This window comes from Globicephala melas, chromosome 7 (assembly GCF_963455315.2).
Source record: "Globicephala melas chromosome 7, mGloMel1.2, whole genome shotgun sequence".
Classification (NCBI taxonomy): Eukaryota; Metazoa; Chordata; class Mammalia; order Artiodactyla; family Delphinidae; genus Globicephala; species Globicephala melas.
In genome coordinates, this window is record NC_083320.1 from 9,826,501 (window position 1) to 9,849,151 (window position 22,651).

Consider the following 22,651-nt stretch of genomic DNA (forward strand, 5'->3'; position numbering starts at 1 on the left):
ATGTTCCTGTTTTTTCTTAATGATTTGTAAGAGGTCCGTATACAGTAAGGCCTTTGGTCTGGATTATCCATAGAAAACAATTCTTCCCAGCTTGGACAGCCCTTATATTTTAGGTTCCCGATGTGAGGACAAGAAAGTCCTTCCCATTCAAAAGGCCACAACTCATCCGCAGCCGTTTGCTTATTTCTGCCTTCAGACATCCAGTGGAAGTCCGGGCACATGGCGGAGAGCCTCACCAACATGCCCCGGCACTCCCTCTACATCATCATCGGCGCCCTCTGTGTCGCCTTCATCCTGATGCTCGTCATCCTGATTGTGGGGATTTGCCGCATCAGCCGCATCGAGTACCAGGGCTCTTCCAGGCCGGCCTATGAGGAGTTCTACAACTGCCGCAGCATCGACAGCGAGTTCAGCAGTGCCATCGCCTCCATCCGGCATGCCAGGTGGGTTGGCGGGAGGAGGCGGAAGGAAGGTGCTGCTCTCACATGTGCATCCTCAGTATCAGGGTTATATTATGAACAGGACTTTACATCCCCAAGGAGGGTTTCAAAGAATAAAACATAAGTTCAAGGTAGTGTTGGGGGACGGGACAATTAGGCTGTTTCATAAGCAAACCCCTTTACTTTGCTGCTGGCTTTCTGTTTTCATTGAATGCATTCATTCATTTTGTGTTTATCTCTGTTATACATACCTGACTCTTCATCACTGTGTGTGAAACATTTTTTTTTATAGTTTATGATCTCAATGTATTTTTTGTTTCATGCCTTATTATGCTGAAATGACTGCATCTCCCATAAGAAGTCTAAAATATAATACTGCTAGAGTTGCTTCATTTCATGACTTAACAATACCTTCAAGAACCCAAACTCCCTCTGTTTCTCCATGTCATCATAATTGGCTTTTTGATATGGTCTCTTATACGTGTTCACTTCTTTATCACTACATTACTACCTAGACAACAATGTCTAGGAGTTGTGAAACATTTTCTGATGATTTTTTGGGGGGATGTGTTTAGCTGTGTTGCTCTTCTAACAGTCAGTGTGAGTATAAATTACCCATTTGATTTAACGGCTTATTTAAAGAAAGTCAAATGATGGTCATTCGGCTGTTAGAGTTCATATTGTATAAAATAGTGTCCTCTCCTGGAGGAAAGGCTCCTGTAGAGACAGGAATTAGCGTGGTATCATAGAAAGAGCATGAGTCTGGGTGTTGGAGTGACATCGTTAAGCCTGACTGCTCCATTACCTGACTGTATTTTATTTTAATTAATTAATTAAATTATTGATTTATTTATTTTTGGCTGCTTTGGGTCTTCGTTGCTGCATGTGGGCTTTCTCTAGTTGCGGCAAGCAGGGGCTACTCTTCGTTGCGGTGCACGGGCTTCTCATTGTGGTGGCTTCTCTTGTTGCGGACCACGGGCTCCAGGCGCAAGGGCTTCAGTAGTTGTGGCACATGGGCTCAATAGTTGTGGCTCGCAGGCTCTAGAGCGCAGGCTCAGTAGTTGTGGCGCATGGGCTTAGTTGCTCTGTGGAATGTGGGATCTTCCCGGACCAGGGCTCGAACCCGTGTCCCCTGCATTGGCAGGCGGATTCTTAACCGCTGCGCCACCAGGGAAGTCCCTGACTGTATTTTAAACCGATGATTTAACCTTCCACAAATACAGTTCCCTCAACTGTGGGAAGGGAGAACTACCTCCTTAAAGAGTTATGACAATCAAATTAAATTACAAATATTTAAAGATTGTATAAACAGATAACACCACATTTACTTCTCCGAATCTATTACAACATGGAAAAAATCAGTTCATCTAATTTTGTTGAGTTTTGCAAGGAGTGTTTACTAAAAAGATAATCGTGATATTGTGTATTAAAAGCATCATCTTTTCCTTCAGTTGGTAGAACAATCTGAAGCACACAGTTCAGAAAGTGAGTGTGCTGTAGCAAAAAGGGGACTGAGCTTGATGTCTTAAGATTGAGCCTCCAGGGACTATTACTTGCATCATCTTTGTTGGGACGTCGTGATTGATATTGTTCAAGACACAAGCAGATCCAAGTTCTGCTTGAGTGGCATAGACGCTCAGAGGTTCAGAAAGTTAGTTTTCTTCCAAAGGAAACCCGCAAACCTAAGACTCAGGTCTTAGAGTGAGTCCAGGGGAAACAAAAACCAGAACCTGGCTTCCAAGGAGAGGAGCCAGTGGATGAGAGAAGTTGGGAGATATAGAGCATCTGCCCCAAAGCCCAGGGAAGCTTCTTCATGGGAGCTGCACTAGCCTTACTTCTGTAACTTTGGGGGAGAAGAGAGAGTTAACCCTCTTCCAGGTCAAGCCCTACAGATGAGCCTCGTTGTGGGAGCCTTTGTTTAAGAGTCAACAACTCAGCAACACAGCTTCCAGGAAACATTGAGGTGAATCCCTGCAATCTCATCTTAATTGCTTATTTGACTCTTTCCTCTTGAGTAGAGAGCAGTGAGTTTTATTACTGTATCTCCAGTGGGTCCTGGCACATGGTAGACCTCACTATAATTTGAGGTCTGAAATGAATGGATGTTCTCGGTGAGGGGTTGGTATAGGATGTCTTGACCTGCCTGAGAAGTAGATTCATCCCAGGGCACCAGCTTTGTAAGTGGTACCAGCCCGCAGGGGTATTTGGAGTATCTTGAAAACATTGGATGAGAGGTAGAGGATGTAAAAAGAAGAGGAGAGTAGACAAATTCATTTGTTTCTCAAAAGTCTTCCTGAAGGGGCTTAGTTCACCAGGAAAGAGCAGACTCCATAGCTCTATACGGGGATGTATTGGGAGACCCAAGAAATCAGATTCCCTCCACACTCCCCTACCCTGGAGGAATCTCTGACTAAGGTCCTTTTGCATTCAAGAGGAAGAAGAGTATTTTATCTCAGCCCTGGAAGAAGTTAAGATAGGTTCTTCTGGGCTTCCTGCTTATATAGCCCGCTGAAAAGATACTTAACTGAATACTCTTGGAAGGAAAGAATAAATTTGAAAGCATTTATAAACCTGGTTCTTATTCGGTACTGATTTTTATCAAAAATATTTACTGCAGGATTCCTAACCAGCGAGCTCCTGCATGCACCAGTGACTGCAGATGAAACCATTGATGTTAATACAGTGCCTTCCCAAATATCTGAGGACATTCCTGTCTAAAAGTTTATTCGGCTATGACCTGTGGCCTCTACAGCATGGTTCTCCAGAGGCCCTGGCTGGATCTCTGGCTGGTTGGCCCTTTTGCCCCTTTTCCTGGAGACCCTGGAAAGGCATTGACAAAAACTGAGTCCTTTTTGCAATTCCCCTCTTCCTAGTTTTGAGCATCAGCCTGTAGCTAACATGCATTTCATGGCCTGTCTCCCTGCCACTAGCCTGGAGGTGACATTGGATCAGAATGACTGCAGCTGAGCAGCTGCACAGGATGAATCCTGACTGGGTCATCTGTGACGTTCCCTAGTGACCCGGGAAGTGTCTGGTGATTCTGACGTCAGCAGTCGGCTGGTGCTGGTGCTGGGTTGAGAAGGGAGCCCCCTCCTTTCCTATGTTCTGCAGCCGCTTTGCTTACACTCAGGCTGCAAAGACTTTGTGACAGACTGGCAGGAGTGAAGCCACAGCTCTGTAAGTTCTGCATCTGAGGTCACACTTCGCTTGCTGTTTGCTTACTGCTCTACCAGCTATAAGTGCCCGATCACAGAAAACAAACAAACAAAAAGAGAGCTGGGAAGGGACAGAGTCGCTTTTTCTCAAACAGCATCTCCCGATGTGGGCCTTTTTAAAGCTCACATCCACCTGCCGTTCCTGGAGGTATTGTTTAGCTGTTGACTTCCGGGGGAATATGAGCTAGAAGAATGTACATACTTTGACCTCCCTCATAACTGGTTTCAGTTTCTTTTGTTTCTTTAGTAAAATAAGGCGCACAAGACTGGTCACCAACTATGACGTTTGAGCTGTCAGTGACATTGATACCACGGCTGCACAACTGCTGTTAGTGCTTCTACGATGGTTAACACAGCCAGACACGATGCTAAATCCTTTGCAGAGAGACTGTGGGTGACCCCTATCAATGGTCTTCATCAGTGGCCTGTGAAACATTTTAGACTTTGTGGGCCGTATGGCCTCTGGGTCTCTGTGACCAGCTCTGCCTTTGTTGCGTGAAAGCACCAGAGGCGTTATGAATGGGCACAAACTGTGTTCCAATAAAATTTTATTTAAAAAACAAGCAACAGGCTATTACTAGCTTGCAGACTATAGTTTGCTAATCCAAGGTCTACATTTTAATTTTCTCTAGCTTCCAATTTTTTTTTTTTAAGCAATTAAGATGTCCCTTTAGGGTAAGGAAAAACAGTGCATTGTTTAAAAAAAGAACAGTTGCATAAAAACTCCTGCCGTAACATAGGCAAGCTCTGACATTGGTTTAGTGCCTGAGAGTTTAAAATGGAATTCTATAGGTGTTAGCTTATTCCTTAACATCCACCCAATTCTGAGACACTAAGGAAGTATAAAAAGCTGTTAGCGTTGGAAATTTAAGTATGAATGCACTAACTCTGAGATCGCTACTCTGATAGGTGTGGGAGATGGAAGGAGAGTCTTACTTCATTTCACATCTTAGCTTCCATATAGCAGATGCTGCACTTTGGGTGGGGATTTCTGTGTCTCACCTCAGGAATTTGGAGGCTTCTCAGGAGCTGGTTAGGTCATAGTGCAAGGAATCCAGCTCCAGTTGTGCTGGGGGTGTCAGTCGTACTTTCACCAGGTACCCTTGCACCAGCGTTACGCTTTGCGATCCAGGCTGAGTTTCCCATGCAGACACAAAGCAATGCTTGTCGTCCTTCAGTTGACTATGTGTGTGTACGGTGGACACGTGGCAGCTCTTGAGTGCCTTCAGCTCTTGCTTTGTTGTGCTCAGTGGATCTGGAACGCTCATCCTCCAACCTGCCTTGTCAGTATCCAGCTGCACGACAGCAATGTAAGGTCACGGCCCTTCGAACTGCAGCTTGTGGATGGATTGCACAACATGGAGGCATTTAACTTTCTAGATTTGGAGGAAACAGATTATTCTTCAAACTGGAATCATATAAAAAATAAAATGGGTATTGTAAGCCTGTATTCAACTTACTACGTTGCTTGGCTTTTTCCTGCTGGCTAACCGATTGATTCACAGGCTGCATGGGATGCGACGACACTCCCATTGGAGTTCCCGTGGTTACCATGTTTGGATACAGAGAGCTTTACACTGGGATTTCCTGATTTTTTTAAATTAATTAAATTAATATTATTGGTGGTATATTGTTGCCGGTGTATCTAGCTATTTTATGAGAAATAGGTTGTCAAAATGCTTGCTCCTTTAAGTAACCTCCGAAATCTTCAGACTTGGGAGAAAGTGTTAAGAGCCCGTTGGCTTTTATACTGTTGCCCTTTTCCTCTTCTCAGATTGTGCAGACCTCAATCAGTTTAGATACACAGACCTCAGGCTGGAGTCCAATCCACATTTACGCGCACACAACTCCGGACCTTCGGTGAGGCTAACATGTTAGACATAATTTCATTGAAGACTTTTTAATAGTGCCTCAGGAGCTGTGGCTTCTCGGTGGCAGAATGCTTTAACTCTTTATCTTTGCACTTTGCTGGGTGCCTATCTGGCATGATTTGTGCCTTTGCAACTCCGGAAGGCCAATAAATCTTGAGTGAATCGGAATACAAGATTGATGAATGTTTAAAAATAAGAGATCATATGAAGAAGGCAACGTTTTCTCACTTCCCACTTGATTCTACTTCTCATCTCTGTATGTGAGAAGACAGACTTTCCAAGATATAAAAAGAAGAGATAGAAAGGTGGGGAGATGGGATTAAAGCCATGGGAAATAAGCCCGGAGAAGTCCTTGGGGGCCCATCCTGGCAATCCTTTCAAAATTTGAGATTCTTTTAAAATTTCTTTTTTAATAGGCTCCATTGGACTTGAAACAGTTAAAAGATGTTGTTTATAAAAGGGAGGAGGAGTGGCGGGCTAGTGGGGAAGATTGTTTAAATCGTATTGCCCTCCAGGGGCCTTTAGGGAAGGTGAGGTCTTGAAAGGGAAGAGACCACCCAGAATTTGAATTGGCTTTATTTGAAGAATCGCCGTTTTAACATTGGTTTGGCGGGAAGTCCTGAGATTGGATTTTGATGCTCCTGGCTTCTGCGCTTCAGTCCTGCTGTCAAGGGGTTTTTTGATATATACAAGCCTGTTGGGACAATGGCTTTGTGCTCAGAGAAGAAAGGATGGCCTGTGTGTACATGGGCGTTGGGGAGTGATAGGCGGATGCCATGGGATGGGCGGTGCCCACACAGATTGTAGACTAACACCTTATTATTTGAAGTCATTTCCTCTCTCTGCCTTTCTCTGTCCTGGGACCTCAGGTGGCCTCTGAGCCCTCACAGCCCTCCTGCAAGTCCCAGGGGAGAGGCTGTGCACAGTGCAGAGAAGCCCACCCTGCCACTCTGCATTCCAGGCACTAGAGTGGACGTCAGATAAACTTGCCTCTCCAAATCGCTCTGGGTCTGAGAAGAAGACAAATCGATACATGTTTTCTGGAAACCTATTGTAGGGCCGTCACGCCTGACTGCTCTTCCAAGATTTAACCGACAAGCTTCGCTATTAATTTGGACTCTACGTTCTGTGAAATCCAATTTTTGCCCTCCCACGCCAAAGGCTAATATTTATGCTCATTCAGTGTTAATATCAAGAAGTCTTAAATTTCTGTACTAGCTAGATAGGATATTTGAGAGTACTTTTATAGTTCCATTTGATCCTTGAAGATAAGTTATTGTCACCAATTACCTTTAACAGGACTTGAGAGCCAACAGTTCTCTAACCAGAGTCCTCCCTCCCTGTGATTTCAGGTTTGGAAAGAAATCCCGGCCTGCGATGTATGATGTGACCCCCATCGCCTATGAGGATTACAGCCCCGATGACAAGCCGTTGGTCACACTGATTAAAACAAAAGATTTGTAATCTTTTGGGGGATTATTTTTCAAAAAGATGGGCTACTACATTCATTTAACTATTTTTAAGAAAATGAAAAGCTTAAGAAATTTAAAACGTTCGCTGCTCAAGAGTTCTCGGTAGAATATTTAAGAACTAATTTTCTGCAGCTTTTGGTTTGAAAAAAATATTTTAAAAACGGAATTTGCGACATCCATTAGACTACATTTTAACATACTTTCAGCTCTCTAAACTATATGCTTCAACTAGTGTGTGCACTTTCCACGGTAGATATTATTACGAAACCCAGATTGTTTTCTGCGGTTGTTACAGAATAAGTCTAAGCGAGGACAAGTTCGTCTTTGACATGTGAGTGTTGGCTTTTTGAGTAGAGTTAGGAAACACATGTAGAGTATGAACCATAATACAGTATACCCATTACTTAAAAAGAAGTCTGAAGTGTTTGTCCTGTGAAAAAGAAACTAGTTAAATTTATTATTCCTAACCCTTATGAAATTAGCCTTTGCCTTACTCTGTGCATGGGTAAGTAACTTATTTCTGCACTGTTTTGTTGAACGTTGCGGAAACTGGAAACATTCGCTTGAGTTTCTTTTTGTCATTTTCGTAACATTTGTCAGGCTAGGCCTTGAAAACATACATGATGACAGGGCCTAGTGAGGCAAATTATGATCAAATTGAATCTGTATTTTCCTTTACAAGTCAAGGTCTTTATAGTTGTTCCTTGCTAAGGGGTAGTAAATGTAAGGGCGTACCTGTTCCTTCAGTAGTGAGTATTTCTCATAGTGCATCTTTATTTATATCCAGGACATTTTTGTGGCTGTATTTGATTGATATGTGCTTCTTCCGATTCTTGCTAATTTCAAAGAATACTGAATAAATGTTACCAAGTCAAGGATGCTCATCTCTCTCTCTTTTTTTTTTAATCATGTAAAACGTTTGGGTTTGATACTGATTATCAAACAAACAATCCTACCGTCTTTTACATTTTATATGTTCCAAGGAGTACGTTTTGGCGGCTGCTGGAGCCATTCCCTGTGCCTCCTGGGAGCACTCCTGGCTTCCCAATTGTCAGGGAACCAGCTATACTGTCTTGTAAACATGAAAGGTGGAAGAAATAACAAGAATTCGCATCTTAACTCTTGCATCAGAATTTGCCAGTGAAATGCAGCCCATAGAACTATTGAGGTGCGTTGAAATTGAGAAACACTTCTAGACGTGATGTGCAGAGAACCTACAGCTGCGAGGAACATATACGTTGTTCTCCTCTGGGGGCCAAATGAAATTGCCTTAGCAAACAGCACCTAGGTCCTTAGAAACTGGAAGGCAGCTTACAGCCACCCCTATATTCAATTCCATTTTGCATCCAAATGCTGCCCCTGAGTCCCGGAGTCTTTTTAAAAAAACCTACTTTGTTTTCACATGGGAACATTTGGTAAGACCAAGAGAAGCCCTGAAACCAGGTGCAAGGGAGGGGTTTAGGCAAAAAGAAGTATTTAAGATGCTTTTCCTTCCTTCTCTTCCCTTAAAACATCTGTCGCCAATCCTACAAGCAACATAGCAATACAGCCACACTCTGATTATTAAATGATACGGTGCAATATGGTAATGTTTTTAGTTTGTTTAAGTGTTAGGAAGTGAAGTAAGAACAGAATATGAGTGGGGCTGGTGGAGCATCCGTGGGAACACATGCGAGCCTTCCATCGTCTGGAGGAAGACTTGGCTGTGCAGTGCACGGAGACCTCCCTCCACGAGAGACCGCCTGGAAGCCGCGAAAGTTAAACTCCATCTTCCTGTTGATTCCTCCACGTCCCAAGGGCAATGTGAGTCGTGCCAGGACCTTCATTTGGAAGCTGCTTCCATCACACCCTCTCAAATAATTTTCAGTCTTCCAAATTTTTAAATTCATTAGACGTGATACCCCTTTATTGGTCTTTTATCGATTATAATTTGTCTTTTTAAAGCAGTTTAATGGAACCCACTCATTCAGGTTGAGAGCTGACTCATCTGCCTTCTGACAGTCTGAGGCAAACCCCAAACCCATTTAAAGACCTTCGCTTATTCATTTGGACGTTCGTAATAACACCTCTCACTGGGCACTTGTGCTGTGTTAGGCAGATGGTGAGCAACGAGGACCTCACAGAAAGATTCTCGTTCTGGGGTTCACAGCTTGTTTTGAACCAGACCTTCATCTGATAATCACACAAGTACAGAATTATACTTTGAAGAACCCCGTGAAGGAAAGGTAAACATTGCCATCCAGCCGCTTGTTTGTAGCAGAGTGGATCGGAATCTTGCTTCAACCGTTTACTTGCTAACAGCTTTGGACATGGAACTCTCTGAGCCTACACTTCAGTCATTTGGAAAATGGGGATAAGGATAGGACCTCCCTTGGAGGGTCATTGTGAGAATTAAATACCAGAATGTATGTTAATCACTTAGCCCACCTCCAGCATGCATTAAGCATTCAGCAGGTTAGCTATTACTGCTGTTGCTTTTGTTCTCATTTTAGATACAGACCACACCGCAAGGGAGGTTAATAAGCTTAGTATCTGTGGTCTGCAGTCAATGCAGTGAGGATGGTGGAGGAGTTACGGGAAGGGTTGGAGTACAGCCCCGAATGTGTCAGACACTCCGCCATCTTGTTTAAGTTGTTACTTTGCTGTCTTTGTGAAAAAAGCATTTAATAAGCAAGAGTAAACCACCACCCAGGACTTGTTGAACAGGTGATAGTCTCGCAACTTAGCAGAGCTGGAATTTGCCCTGTTCTGCTGTGAGGGTTCTCACAAGACAGGGCAACTGTATGTAACAGCAGGGATCCTCGCCCCCTAGAAATGGTCCAGCAGTGTCTCCAACTCATTTTGTGGTTTTTTTTCAGAGCTCTTTATTCTTGCAAGGAAATGGCATACACAGATAAATCATTTCCAAGTGGTTTAAATTTAATTTCCAAGAGCCGGCTTCTTTGACATTTGTACCCAGGTCTCTACTTAGTAACGTCAGGCTGGCCTTGGATCACCAGCTGTGCCCCTACTCTAATGGCATTCTGCTGCTTCATTTCATGGGACTATAATTTTTTGAACCATTTGGCCTGGCTGTGATTTTCTCCAAGAACTGAAGGGTGGCTGGGAGTCTGAATCGATTCTCTTTCCACACAATGTTGTTGGTCAGTTTAAAAAAAAAAAACTCTTGAAAACCTTTTCAGGTGCAAATAAGTAAGTCACAGTTTTACTGTTAAAGGACTTTACAGTTTACTTCTTGGGGCAAACAGAAAAACCATAAGAAAGATGTACATTCAATAATTATAGAATTGTAAGTAACCACTCACAATCACCCTGGGAGACACTGTGGATGCACCCACAACTGCCATTTCTCTACCCCTCTTTCAACCCACCGTGGGGTGGAAATACCAGGTATCTGCTCCCCCAGCTTCCTTTGCTTTTAGGGTGAGCGTGTGGCTCAGTGTTGTTCAGTGGGACCTTCCAGGAAATCTCCTTGGACTTCCTAAAACGACTTTCCTCCCTGATAAGAGAGAGAAGACAGAGTACAGACTTCTTGTTGCCCATTACTCTTGCTTTTGTGTGCTTTAACGTAAGGACCAGAGGCTTGAAATGACTGCACACCTCCCTCGTCCGTGGGGGCTGCTGTGCAATTCTGAGGATGTCAGAGGAGAAGGGAGAGAGCTGGTGCTTGGTGATGAAATTGAGCTTTTTATTGGGGGGGTGGTTAAAATAGTACTTTATTTTTTTCCCAGTGTTATTGAGGTGTAATTGACAAATACAGTTGCAAGGTATTTAGTGTCCAATGTGATGATTTGATACACGTGTACGATGTGAAAGGATTCCCTGCGTCAAGCTAATTAACACATCCCTATTTACCTTTTTTCTCTGTGTGTGTGAGAACATTTAAGTTCTACTCTTAGCAAATGTCAATTATACAATGCAGTTTTATCAACCATAGTCACCATGTCATACATTAGATCCTCAGACCTTATTCATCTTGTGGCTGAAAGTTTGTTCAGCCTTTTACCAGCCTCTCTCCGTTCCCACCCCATCTCCCCACCCACCAGCCCATGGCAACCAATTTTCTACTCTCTGTTTCTTTGAGTTTGAATTTTTGTAAGAGTCCACATATAAGTAATACCATGAGGCATTTGTTTTTCTCTGTCTGGCTTGTTCCACTTAAGATAATCCCCTCCAGACCCATCCATGTTTTTGCAAATGACAGGATTTTCTTCTATTTTAGACAATAATATTCCACATCTTCTGTATTTGTTCATCTATTGATGGACACTTAGGTTGTTTCCATAACTTGGCTATCGTGAATTATGCTGCAATGAACATGGGAGTACAGATAATCTTTTCGAGATAGTGATTTTGTTTCCTTTGGAAATATACCCAGAAGTGGGATTGCTGGATCACGTGGTAGTTCTACTTCTCATTTCTTGAGGAAGCTCCATACTGTTTTCCACGGTGGTTGTATCAGTTTACATTCCCACCAACAGTGTACAAGGGTTCCCTTGTATAAGGATTTCTTTGCCAGCATTTTTTATTCTTGTCTTTTTGATACTAGATATCCTAAGAGTTGTGAGGTGCTATCTCATTGTAGTTTTGATTTGCATTGCATTTCTGTGGTGGTCAGCGCCACTAGCCATATATGGTTCATTAAATTTAAACTTTGATTAGAGTTAAGTAAAATAAAAACTTCAGCTCCTCACTTGCACTAGCCGCGTTGCAAGCGCTCAGTGGCCACATGCACTGAGTCTGCCATGTAGGACGGCCCCATCAGTGATTATGTTCATCATCACAGAATGTTCTAATGGACAGTTTAAACCATTTAAAATTGGGAACTCTAGTCCTTGCAGCCAAAAGCAATGTAACTGCTTTTGAAATTGTGTTGTGTATGTGCTCATAACACAATGAGTCATAAGGCAATACTGGATGAATTGTTTTACCAGTCATACTTTGGAGAGATCAGAGTCAGGGGCTGTGGAAAGAAAGAGGAGAGGGGCCTTGGAAGGTCAGTGAGCGTCCCGGTGTGGACAGCCTGGATGACCAGCCTGTAGAGTGCAGAATTTTCCTAGAGTCCACGAAGAGTCATGAATGGCTTTGAGCAGGGCAAGAAGCATCTTCTTATGCTACAGATAGAAAGGGCACAGACTTTGAAATTGGTCATAACAGGGTTCGATGAACTCTGATAAGATTTGAATTACTCGTCAACCTCAGTGTCTTCAACTACAAAATAGGAATGAAAGTAGCTAATTTAGAGCAGGGGTTGGTATACTATGGCCCAAAGGCCAAATATGTCCAAAGCTTGCTTTTTGTTTTTGTTTTTGTTTTTGCGGAACGCGGGCCTCTCAGTGCTGTGGCCTCTCCCGTTGCGGAGCACAGGCTCCGGACGCGCAGGCCCAGCGGCCATGGCTCACGGGCCCAGCCGCTCCGTGGCATGTGGGATCTTCCCGGACCGGGGCACGAACCCGTGTCCCCTGCATCGGCAGGCGGGCTCCCAACCACTGCGCCACGAGGGGCGCCCCAAAGCTTGTTTTTGTACAGCTTGTGCTCCAGCTAAGAGTGGCTGTGTGTATGTATGTTTTAATGAGATCTTTATTTTAGAATAGGTTTTGATTTATGGGAAAGTTGTGAAGATATTACAGGGAGTTTTCACATACCCCACACCAGTTGTCCTTATTATCAACCTCCTACATTAGTATAGCACGTTTCTAGCAACTCATAAACCATTGTTAATATATATTATTATTAAAGTCCATACTTAATTCAGATTTCCTTATTTTTTTACCTGGTGTGCTTTTTCTGTCCCAGGATTCCTGCATTGTATTTAGTCGCTCCGTCTCCTGAGGCAACTTTTGGCTCTGACAATTCCTCAGACCTTCCTTGTTTTTGATGACTTTGACAGTTTTGAGGGGTCCTGGCCGAGTACTTCGTACACTGACCCTCTATAGGGATTTTTCTAATGTTTCTTTTCATGATCACACTGGGGCTGTAGGTTCTGGAGATGAAGACCATGGAGATAAAGTGCCGTTTTTATCACATCGTAGCGAACTCTCCGCATGGCTTAGCACCACTGATGTGGACTTGATCACCGGCTGAGATAGTGTTCCTTAGGCTTCTCCACTGCCAGGGAACTCTTTTCTTCCTCCCTCCTGTGCCCTTTGGGTCACTATGTGCAGGCACACTTAAGGAGTTGGGAGTTACGCTGCACGTCCTCCAGCAGGGAGTCGTTACAGAAATTAGTTAGAATGTTTCTGTACGGACGTGTCTACTGCTGTCTCATTTATTTATTTATTCAATAAGTTATTTATACCAGTGTGGCCTCGTGGATATTTATTATATACTTTGGGGCATAATCTAATACTACTTTAATTATTTCGTCGCTCACATTGTTGTCTTTGGCCATTGAGAGCTCTTCCAGTCGGCTCCTGTGTCCCTTTGATATTCCCCGTAACTGTGTGTATATGTTAGTATTTCCTTGTTTTCTGGCATGACAAGATGCTTTAGGCTTATCTTATATAAGTCCTGCCTCAGCCCTGGAATCAGCTACTTCTCCAAAGAGTCTGTTCCTTGGAGAGTGGTTTTTACAGGTGACCATTTGAAGTTGATTGGACGACAGCAAACACTAATTTTGAACCCCAATTAAGCAAAATGCCTCCTCCTCCAAAAAGATTTCATTGTTCTCTTTAGTAGACTTGTATTACACAAAAAAGTTGTACTCAATTTTTATTCTATTTTGACTTGAATCCATAACAAATTTGTGCAGCTTTGCTTCCTCTCTTGTTATATAATACAAGTATCTACACAGTATGCTTGGTTTTACATCTTGAACAGCAAAGCTTGAAATACTTACTATCTGGACTTTTGCAGATAAAGTTTGCTGACCTCAGCTTCAGAGCAGCTTTCTGAGGTGTAAGTGAAGTAACATACTTATCCAGCACGTGCTCGCATATTGTAGGCCTGTATGTGAGCCTGTGTGGTAAACGTGTGTGTCCCCATCCTCACTGGAGATGGTGAACTCTTTCAGGGCAATGGCTCTGTCTTATTCAGCTTTACCACCCACTGCCTGGTGTGCCGCCAGACCTTCAGTAAATCTTTATAAAGTGTTTGAATTGATTGAATGGCAAAATGCAGAATGGGTTAAAGAGGGATGGAAGACTGTCCATGGGGGAATAATTAAGGTGCTGTGGTCTCCTTTCCGAAGAAGAGATACAAATGGCCAATAGGCACATGAGAAGATGCTCAACATGGCTAGTCATGAGGGAAATGCAAATCAGGACCACAGTGAGATATCACCTCATACCTGTCAGAATGGCCATCATCAAAAAGACCACACGTAACAAATGTTGGCAAGGTTGTGGAGAAAAGGGAACCCTCTTGTTTGCTGTTGGTGGGAATGTGAATTGGGGCTGACACCATGGAAAACAGTATGGGGGCACTGATCGAAAAGATACGTTCACCCTAGTGTTCACTGCAGCATTATTTACAATTGCCAAGATATAGAAGCAAACTGAGTGTCCATCAACAGGTGAATGTATAAAGAATATGTGATGTATATATTTACACACACACACACACACACACTTAAACCATAGGGGAATCTTGTACCTGCTAGTCTGGAAGCAATGCGAGCTTCAGGATCAGCTTGATCTAGGTGTTCTGGCTGTATTTCTTTGCAGTTCCTTTGGTCTTGTCCCCCTCTGTGTAATGACTTCATCACCAGACTGCTTCTCTCATGATGGCAGAATGGCTCTAATAGTTTCTGTCTTAACATACTCTGCGTGCCCTATATAAGTGTGTACCCACTCACCCCATCTCTACTCTGTTTCTTTTTATGTTGTATATTTTCCATCATACTTGACACCATCTGGAATGACACTGAGTTACTTTTTCAGTTCTTTATTTTCTGTTTTTTCCTGCTATGATTTGAAATCCATGTTCTATATTGACAATGTCTAGAACAGTGCTTGACACATAATGGCTGCTTAAGAAGTGAATGAATGCCAGGACATCTAGAGGAGGAACTGGAGGTTGACTCAGAGGCTCCCTCTTAGGAGTGAGGGGACTTCTTCCACAGAATCTCCCAAACATCACTCAGCTCTCATCAGCCCAAATTGGATCTCATGCACACTTTGGAATCGTTCCTCGTGGCCGGCTAAGTGTATACACTCACCTGATTCCTGAACCAATCACTGTTGAAGGGTATGGGATTATCACGGAGCTGGGAAAGTCGTCATCACACCCGTGAACACATGGAATATACAGTGAGTGGTGGAATGGGAGAAGCACCTGAACATTTTGTGCCATTACAATGGGGGAAGGTACGAATGATACTAGGAGGCCACCAGAAATGTCCTCAACATCAACATATAGACAAGGGAGTGACCAGAGTGAGTGGGAAAGATGAAGAAGCGTTAGACCGAGAGTTTACAAACCTGGATCCTTATCTTACGTGTTTCTCTAACAAGCTGATAGAACTGGGCGAGTCATTTCACCTCTCCAGGACTGTGCTTTGTCATTTTTGATATTGAGAAGTTGGACCAGTTTCAGAGGTTATGGCTTGACTTTCATACCTGTTATTTGATCCACAGATATGTTTTTGTTTATCCTATACTGTGTGTGTAAACCAAAATTTAAAAATAATGAGAGTCTGACTCCATCTCTCTCTCTCTCTCTCTCTCTCTCTCTCTCACACACACACACACACACACACACACACATACACACACACACACACATATTACCACAAGGCAGCAAGTGACTGAAACTGAAGTGAAGCTGCCCCTTTAAGATATATGCACACAATCCCCACCACTGTCTATTGTCTCCCTGGTACTAAAAATGAATGAAAGTTACCATTTACAATCTTATTTGTCCAGCTATGTTTGTTTCGTTTTTTCTTTATTTTCTTTTTGTGGATAAACATTTTTCTGTAGCTATGCCTTCAAAGTAAGTAACTGTCTATTACATTAAGTGGGCTGTGTGTTCGAGGAAAATGAGAGCATAGTTTCTTGTGGGAGTGAAGGCTATTTGTAGTGTTTGATATACAAAAAAACCTGCCTATTTGACTTAGTTACATTATTTCCTGGCCCCTGGGGATGTTTGTGTTGGGAGCCCATGACTAGATCAGTGATTTTAAAAGCTACTTTTTAAAAAGGTATTCTTGTCTTCCAATGAAATATTACTTGGAAGTGTGATATATAAATCAGATTAAAATAAGCAAGATGATCTGATTGAACTTGGTTGAGGGGCCCTGGTCCCCAGCCCCTTTGGCCCCATGTGCTCACTACCCCCCACCACAGTGGTCTCTGAGAAGATAGGAAGACCCGTAAGAACCCTATAGAAGGCAGTCTGTCTAGCTTAATCCATCTCCAGTACTCTTCATCTCCCCATCCTTTGATCCACTCATCTATCCAAGAGGTGTTAATGTATGAGCACGTATGAGGCTGGTGCTGGGAACTAAGTGAGTCAGATGTAATTATTAGCTGTATACCACAGAGACATAATACTTGCCCCATGGATTTTTTTTATTGAAGTAGAGTTGATTTGCAATGTTGTGTTAGTTTCAGGTGTACAGCAAAGTGATTCAGTTATACATTCATATCCATCTCTTTTTTTTCAGATTCTTTTCCCTTATAGGTTATTACAAAATACTGAGTATATTTCCCTGTGCTATACAGTAGGTCCCTGCTGGTTATCTGTTATAGATACAGCAGTGTGTATATGTTAATCCCAGAGTCCTGATTTATCCCTCCCCACCCCTTTCCCCCTTGGTAACCATAAGTTTTTTTGTTTGTTTGTTTGTGGGTCTATTTCTGTTTTGTGTATAAGTCCACTTGTGTCATTTTTTTAGATTCCACATATAAGCAATATCATATATTTGTCTTTCTCTGTCTGACTTCCTTCACTTAGTATGATAATCTCTGGGTCCATCCATATTGCTGCAAATAGCATTATTTCATTCTTTTTTATGGCTGAGTAATATTCCATTGTATAAATATATCATGTCTTCTTTATCCATTCATCCCTTGATGGACATTTAGGTTGCTTCCCTGTATTGGCTATTGTAAATAATGCTGCAGTGAACACTAGAGTGCGTGTATCTTTTTGAATTAGAATTTTCTTCAGCTATATGCCTGCTCCATGGATGTTAAGGGCCAGAAGGAAGACAGAGATTTGAAATACATCATTTCATCAGGTTCCAATACCAGGATGTTATGGGAGCTCCTAGTGGGGAGAACCTGGTAAATTTCTGTAGAAGTCAGGGAAGGCTCTTTGATATGTAACATCTAAATCAGGATCTGGAGGATGGTTAAGAATTACCCAGGTGAAGGGAAGATATGTGAAGTCTAATGAATGAAAGTAGGTACTTCTGAAGAACTAAAAAAAACCTGTCAGGCTAGAGCATCAACATGCAAGGTCAGGAGAAGCAAGCATTGCTCTATGACCCAGTGATTTTACTCCTGGGTAAACGCTCAAGAACAGCAAAAGCACGAGCTGAAAAAAGTCTTGTGGAAGAATGTTTATACCAACTTTCCTCACGATAGTCTCCAATACAATAGAATACCACTGAACAATAAAAAGGAAAGAACTACTTAAATATGTAGCAATACATCAGAATCTTGTAGGCATAAATGTTGAGCCAAAGAGCCAGACACAGCAGAGGACATAATTCATGGTTCTGTTTATGTGAGATTCCAGATCAGGCAAGACCAATGTATGGTGCTAGAAATCTGAGCAGCAGCTGCCTCTGGGCACAGAGGATGAGGGGATTGACTGGAAAGGGGCCAGAAGGGCATTTCTGGGATACAGAACTAGTCTACATCTTGATTTAAGTGATAGCAAGAGAGTATACATTTGTCAAAGGTCATCAGACTATATACACTTAAGATCTGTGCATTTTATGATACATAAATTTTTTAAAGTCGATAAATTTTTAAAAACAATAAGGTCGCTAAAAAAATAATGCAAGAAGGAGAGTGGGTGAATTGAAGATGGAGAGGTGGGCAGAGACCAGAAGACTTCTGGGGTGGAGGGTAGGGTGGTTTTGTGCCAGGACTGGAAGAAAGCGAAGGTCACGTGTTGGTGGGGGAGGATGACTGTGCTGCGGGCGTTCTAGCAGAAATGAGATTCAATTAGTGCGTCATCAGCCTTGTTTCCTGGATTGCATCAGCAGCTCCATGATTTTGTAATGTAGGTTTTGCTTGGATAAGTTTCCATGCTAGTTATTACAGTTTTCTCATCCACAGATTAAAAGTTAACCCACAGACACAGTCCCAGACCAACAGAAAACCAATTGTTGTTATCTTTCTGTTGGCTTATGTGAAAATCTCCAAATTGCTAAAGAGGATATCCACAAAATCGAAATCCTTTTATTATTAAACTAGCCCATGTGGAAAATACTCCATGGCCAAATTATCTTTTAATAAGGCGATTTCCTACTTTCCCAAGTCAAAAGCCCCCTTAATTTGAAATTCTGATATTGTGGTTTCCTTATATTGGAGCCAAATGACTCTTGCAGTCGTTCAGAAATGTGACTTCCATGGGGACTTGTAGTTTAACTCATTATCGCGTGATCTTTCTTGCAGTGAGGTGGATGTACATCCCTTAAGGACAGAAAGGGTATAATAAACATCAAAGTGGTCCTTAGATCAAACTGAGTTTTAGACATACTACTCAAAACACACACACACATGCACGCTTACACACACACACACACAAAGACCCACACACAGACATTCTACGGCGGAGCAGCATTTCCAAACCAATGACGTAGACTAGGGTTTCTTGAATTCTGTGCTAATTATATTTTGGTCTGGATTATTCTTTTTTGTGGGCTGCCCTGTGTGTTGTAGGATGTTTAGCAGTGTCTCTGACCTCTACCCACTAGGTGCCAGGAGCATCTTCTGGTTGTGACAACCAAAAATGTCTCCAGGTATAGTCAAATACCCCAGAGGACAAAATCATCCCTGGTTGAGAACTACTGAACTAGACAACCTCCCATTCCTTTTCATTTCCTCATCTGTCCATTCATTCTCTCACTCATTCAGTTCGTTCCATCCATTCGTGTTACAGATGTTCTCCGAGCACCCATCCCGTGTTGTACAGGTAGTGTTCTCAAACACCCACTCCTAACCCACTGGTGTCTCATGATTGGTCTAGGGGTGTGGAGGCAACAAAATGCCACTAACTCTAAAGTATTCAATGTCTTCTTTTTTCCTGATTTAGAGTGATTCGAGATTTCCTTTGTAATATAATGACTTGCACTCAATATTCCAGTAAAAATAGCTGGCCAAAGTGCTGATCAGTTTATGCAGATTATCACTTTTAACCCTCACAAGAATCCAACGAGACAGGAGCTTTTATTACTGCCATTTTAAGGTGCAGAAACTAAGTCCTAGAGAGTTTAAATAGCTTTCTGAAAGTCCCACCGTTTTTAAGACATGGAACCAGAGCTCCTATTCATAATCACCATCTATCTATCCTTCCATCCATCCTTCCATCCATCTCTCCCTCCCTCCCTCTACCCACTCACCTACCCACCCGTCACTAATTCATTAGACCTTCATTATGTCCTGAATTCAGCAAGTATTTATTAACTGCCTGTTGCATGCCAGTTAGCCCTTCCCTAATAGCTTTTCTAGTTTGCTTTGTGAGGGGAGGAGAGAAGCGCCATGGCAGCATGTGGGCCAGGAATTGCTCACTATCCTGAGTATCATGAGCTTCACCAAGGATGCTGTGTCCGTATCTTTTAACAGTAGTGGGTGCAGGGAAGCTCCCTTTTGAATCTCGGTTCAGAAGACAAAGGAGAGGAGTTGGCTCTGAGTTTTGTGCTTGAGATGGAGGCTTCCCCTGGAGCGGGTGGACGTAGGGTCTTTGCTGTTGTCTTCTCAATCGGCCGATGGCTTTGGGCCATGTGAGACAGGCAATAGATACGAAGGCACTTTCAGAGAGAGAGCCAAGCTCTGCCTAGCGACTCAGGCTTCCTGTGGTTGAGAGGTGAAGGGTGTTTGGAAATTACTCCGCTCAACCCTTACTCTATAGGTGAGCCACGTGAGACCCGGCCGGGAGGACCGGAAGATGACTTTCCCAAGGTCAGGGGAAACAAGTGCTAAGAAGAAGCAAAAGATGGGTTCGTGTAGCTGGAAGGATGAGCAGCCCTTCTCCTGGCACGTTGGACACATTCCATACATGGTAACTCATTATTACTCCTAATGGGCCCTTGTCTCCATTGGCCATCCTGAGGTCAGCTGTGCCTGCAGAAGACAACAGCTGGTATGTTGAGATCAGGAATTGGCTTCAGGAGAGGCTGCTTTATATAACTGTTTGTTTGCCACATGGACATGTTAGCACAGCTCAACTTACAGACAACTCACCAGTGAGTGCTTCAGCTAAGAACTTGGGAATGAAGTACAGAAGGCTTTCAGGACAGGAGGATATGCCAACGGAAAGGCTTCCTTTCCTCAAATCAGGCAGAGAGGGACATGAATTACATGCTTTGTTCTTTGTATGACTTGTTAGGTGTGCTGCAAATGGATTAACTTTAATTCTTAAATAGTCAGACACTAGTGATGAGAAATACTTATGCAATAGAATAAGAACTGCAATCGAAACCGTTTTAAATGTGGAATCATCTAATTTGGAGGGAGTTGGTAATCCTAAAGTAAACTAAGGTTAAGTTGAAGGTTATTGTACAAGTGGGTTGGTTGCTTTTCAGGTCCTTATTTTCAGGGCTCAGCAGACTCAACCTTTCTTGAAAGGCTACAGCTATTTGGATCCCCTCCATAAAGGATGCGTGATCTCCACGCCGTTCCTCCACGGTACCTCCCTTGAAGGCAATCACCACTTAATATGCAGACAGGACCAATCACCAGCTATTTTCCCACATGGAGGACTCCTTCCCAGACCCACTGCGCCCAAGGCACCCAGCAGTTTTTCCTTCAGCCCCTTCTGTTTTGTTTAGGTGTTTACGCAACTCAATTGTATGGTCCTTTGAGGTGAAACTCTGTCTTTTATCCTGGTCCCACTCATGTGTCTCCATCATTTGTGGGCTGGTTGTCTTTGAGGCTCCCTCCTGTGCCTCTCCTGTCCCCTTATAGGGGGAGGGGTAGTGGCTGAGGAGCATCCGGAAATACTTTCCTGCCCCCAACACTCCCATACCAATTCTTTTATTTCCATTACTTCAAATTAATGTGTTTGCAACAAATCACCATTTCCCGAGCTTGCCCGATGATGGAAGTCACTGGCACACTTGTGAAAATAACAAACTTCAGGACCTTCTTCAGTGGAGAATGATCCACAGACCTCTGTTCTGGGCCTTCCTTGGGCTAAGTTTTGGACCAGGTTCTAGCGATTGATTCAGCTCGATCATCTTCAAGGAACCACAGTTGGGGAGGGGGTGTATTGAAAGCTTTGGGTAGGAGGGGGGCTGGGGGTATAGAATGTAGAAGAGCCAGACACAGTTTTCTGTGTACTCAGGGCTGGGCGTGCTGCGTGAGCAGGGCCTTTGGGTCAGCTCAGAGTAAGAAGGCTTTCATCTTGGGGGAGAGCATGGTAAAACAGATGATTGCTGGTTATTTCTGCTCCATCCCTGACCGTCCTCCTTGAACTCTGCTCATCAGTTTGGCTAATGCCATACAACTGGCACAGGAATTCGTGCCAAGCAATTCACCCTCAGGAGCTAGGGCCCTCGGTGCCCTTTTAAAGGTCCTCTGTCACTGGAGGTGAACTTGCAAGTGGCCAGGGCTAGGCTCAAAAAAATGGAGAAATTTTTTTCAGCACAGTTGCACACTTAAATCTAGTTGTGACAGAAAATAACTGATCTCCTAGTTTCCAAAGACCTCAGGATTTTAATCTATAAATTATACCTTTAATTTACTTGCATTAAAAAATAGAACTTTCTGTTCAAAATGCTCTCAGACAAATATAATAGCTAATCTCAGATCCCCTTGTGGCAAGGAAATGATCTAGGGAAGTTGGCAGAAGTAAGGTGGCTGGTCTTGGGTTTGTCTTTATCAGACCTGTGGGCACCTCTCAGTGATTATAACTGGCTGGTCAAACTGTGGACATAAGGATGGAGTGGGGGGATCTGGCAATCAGGTGTGCCTGCAAATTCCACTTCACTCAGCTTTTCTGAGCCTTGCTCTGGGAGTGGGTCATTTGTCAAATAAATAAAAGTTGCTGGAAGCCTTTGCTCTTCCATCTTGTCTATTTTTTTTTTTTAAGGAATGAAGGATTCTTTAAATTCTATAGTGCTTTACAATTTTCAAAAGTTTCACATACATGATTTCATATAATCCCATAATAACCCTTATTTTCCCTACTCCTATATTGCCCCTCCCCCCTTCCCTCTCCCCACTGGTAACCACTAGTTTGTTCCCTGTATCTGTGAGGCTGCTGCTTGTTTTATTCACTAGTTATTTTGTATTTTTTAGATTCCACATATAGGTGATATAATGCAGTATTTATCTTTCTCTGTCTGACTGATTTCACTAAGCATAATACCTTCCAGGTCATCCATGTTGCTGCAAATGGCAAAATTGCATTCTTTTTTACGGCTGGGCAGTATTCCATCGTATACACACACCACATCTTTATCCATTGATCTGTTGGTGGACACTTAGGTTGCTTACATATCTTGGCAATTGTAAATAGTGCTGCTGTGAACA

General features: G+C 43.0%; 1 protein-coding gene across 2 annotated transcripts in view; it reads left to right on the top strand.

Moving 5' to 3' along the window:
* Window positions 1-7,876, top strand: part of DNER (delta/notch like EGF repeat containing) — a 326,508-nt gene extending 318,632 nt beyond the window's left edge. For both annotated transcript variants that reach the window (XM_030882206.2, XM_060301752.1), the window contains exons 12-13: window positions 197-443; window positions 6,879-7,876. In XM_030882206.2, the coding sequence (XP_030738066.1) occupies window positions 197-443; window positions 6,879-6,990 (359 nt within the window). In that variant the 3' untranslated portion in view covers window positions 6,991-7,876. The remainder of the gene's footprint in view (window positions 1-196; window positions 444-6,878) is intronic.
* Window positions 7,877-22,651: the final 14,775 nt, after the last annotated feature.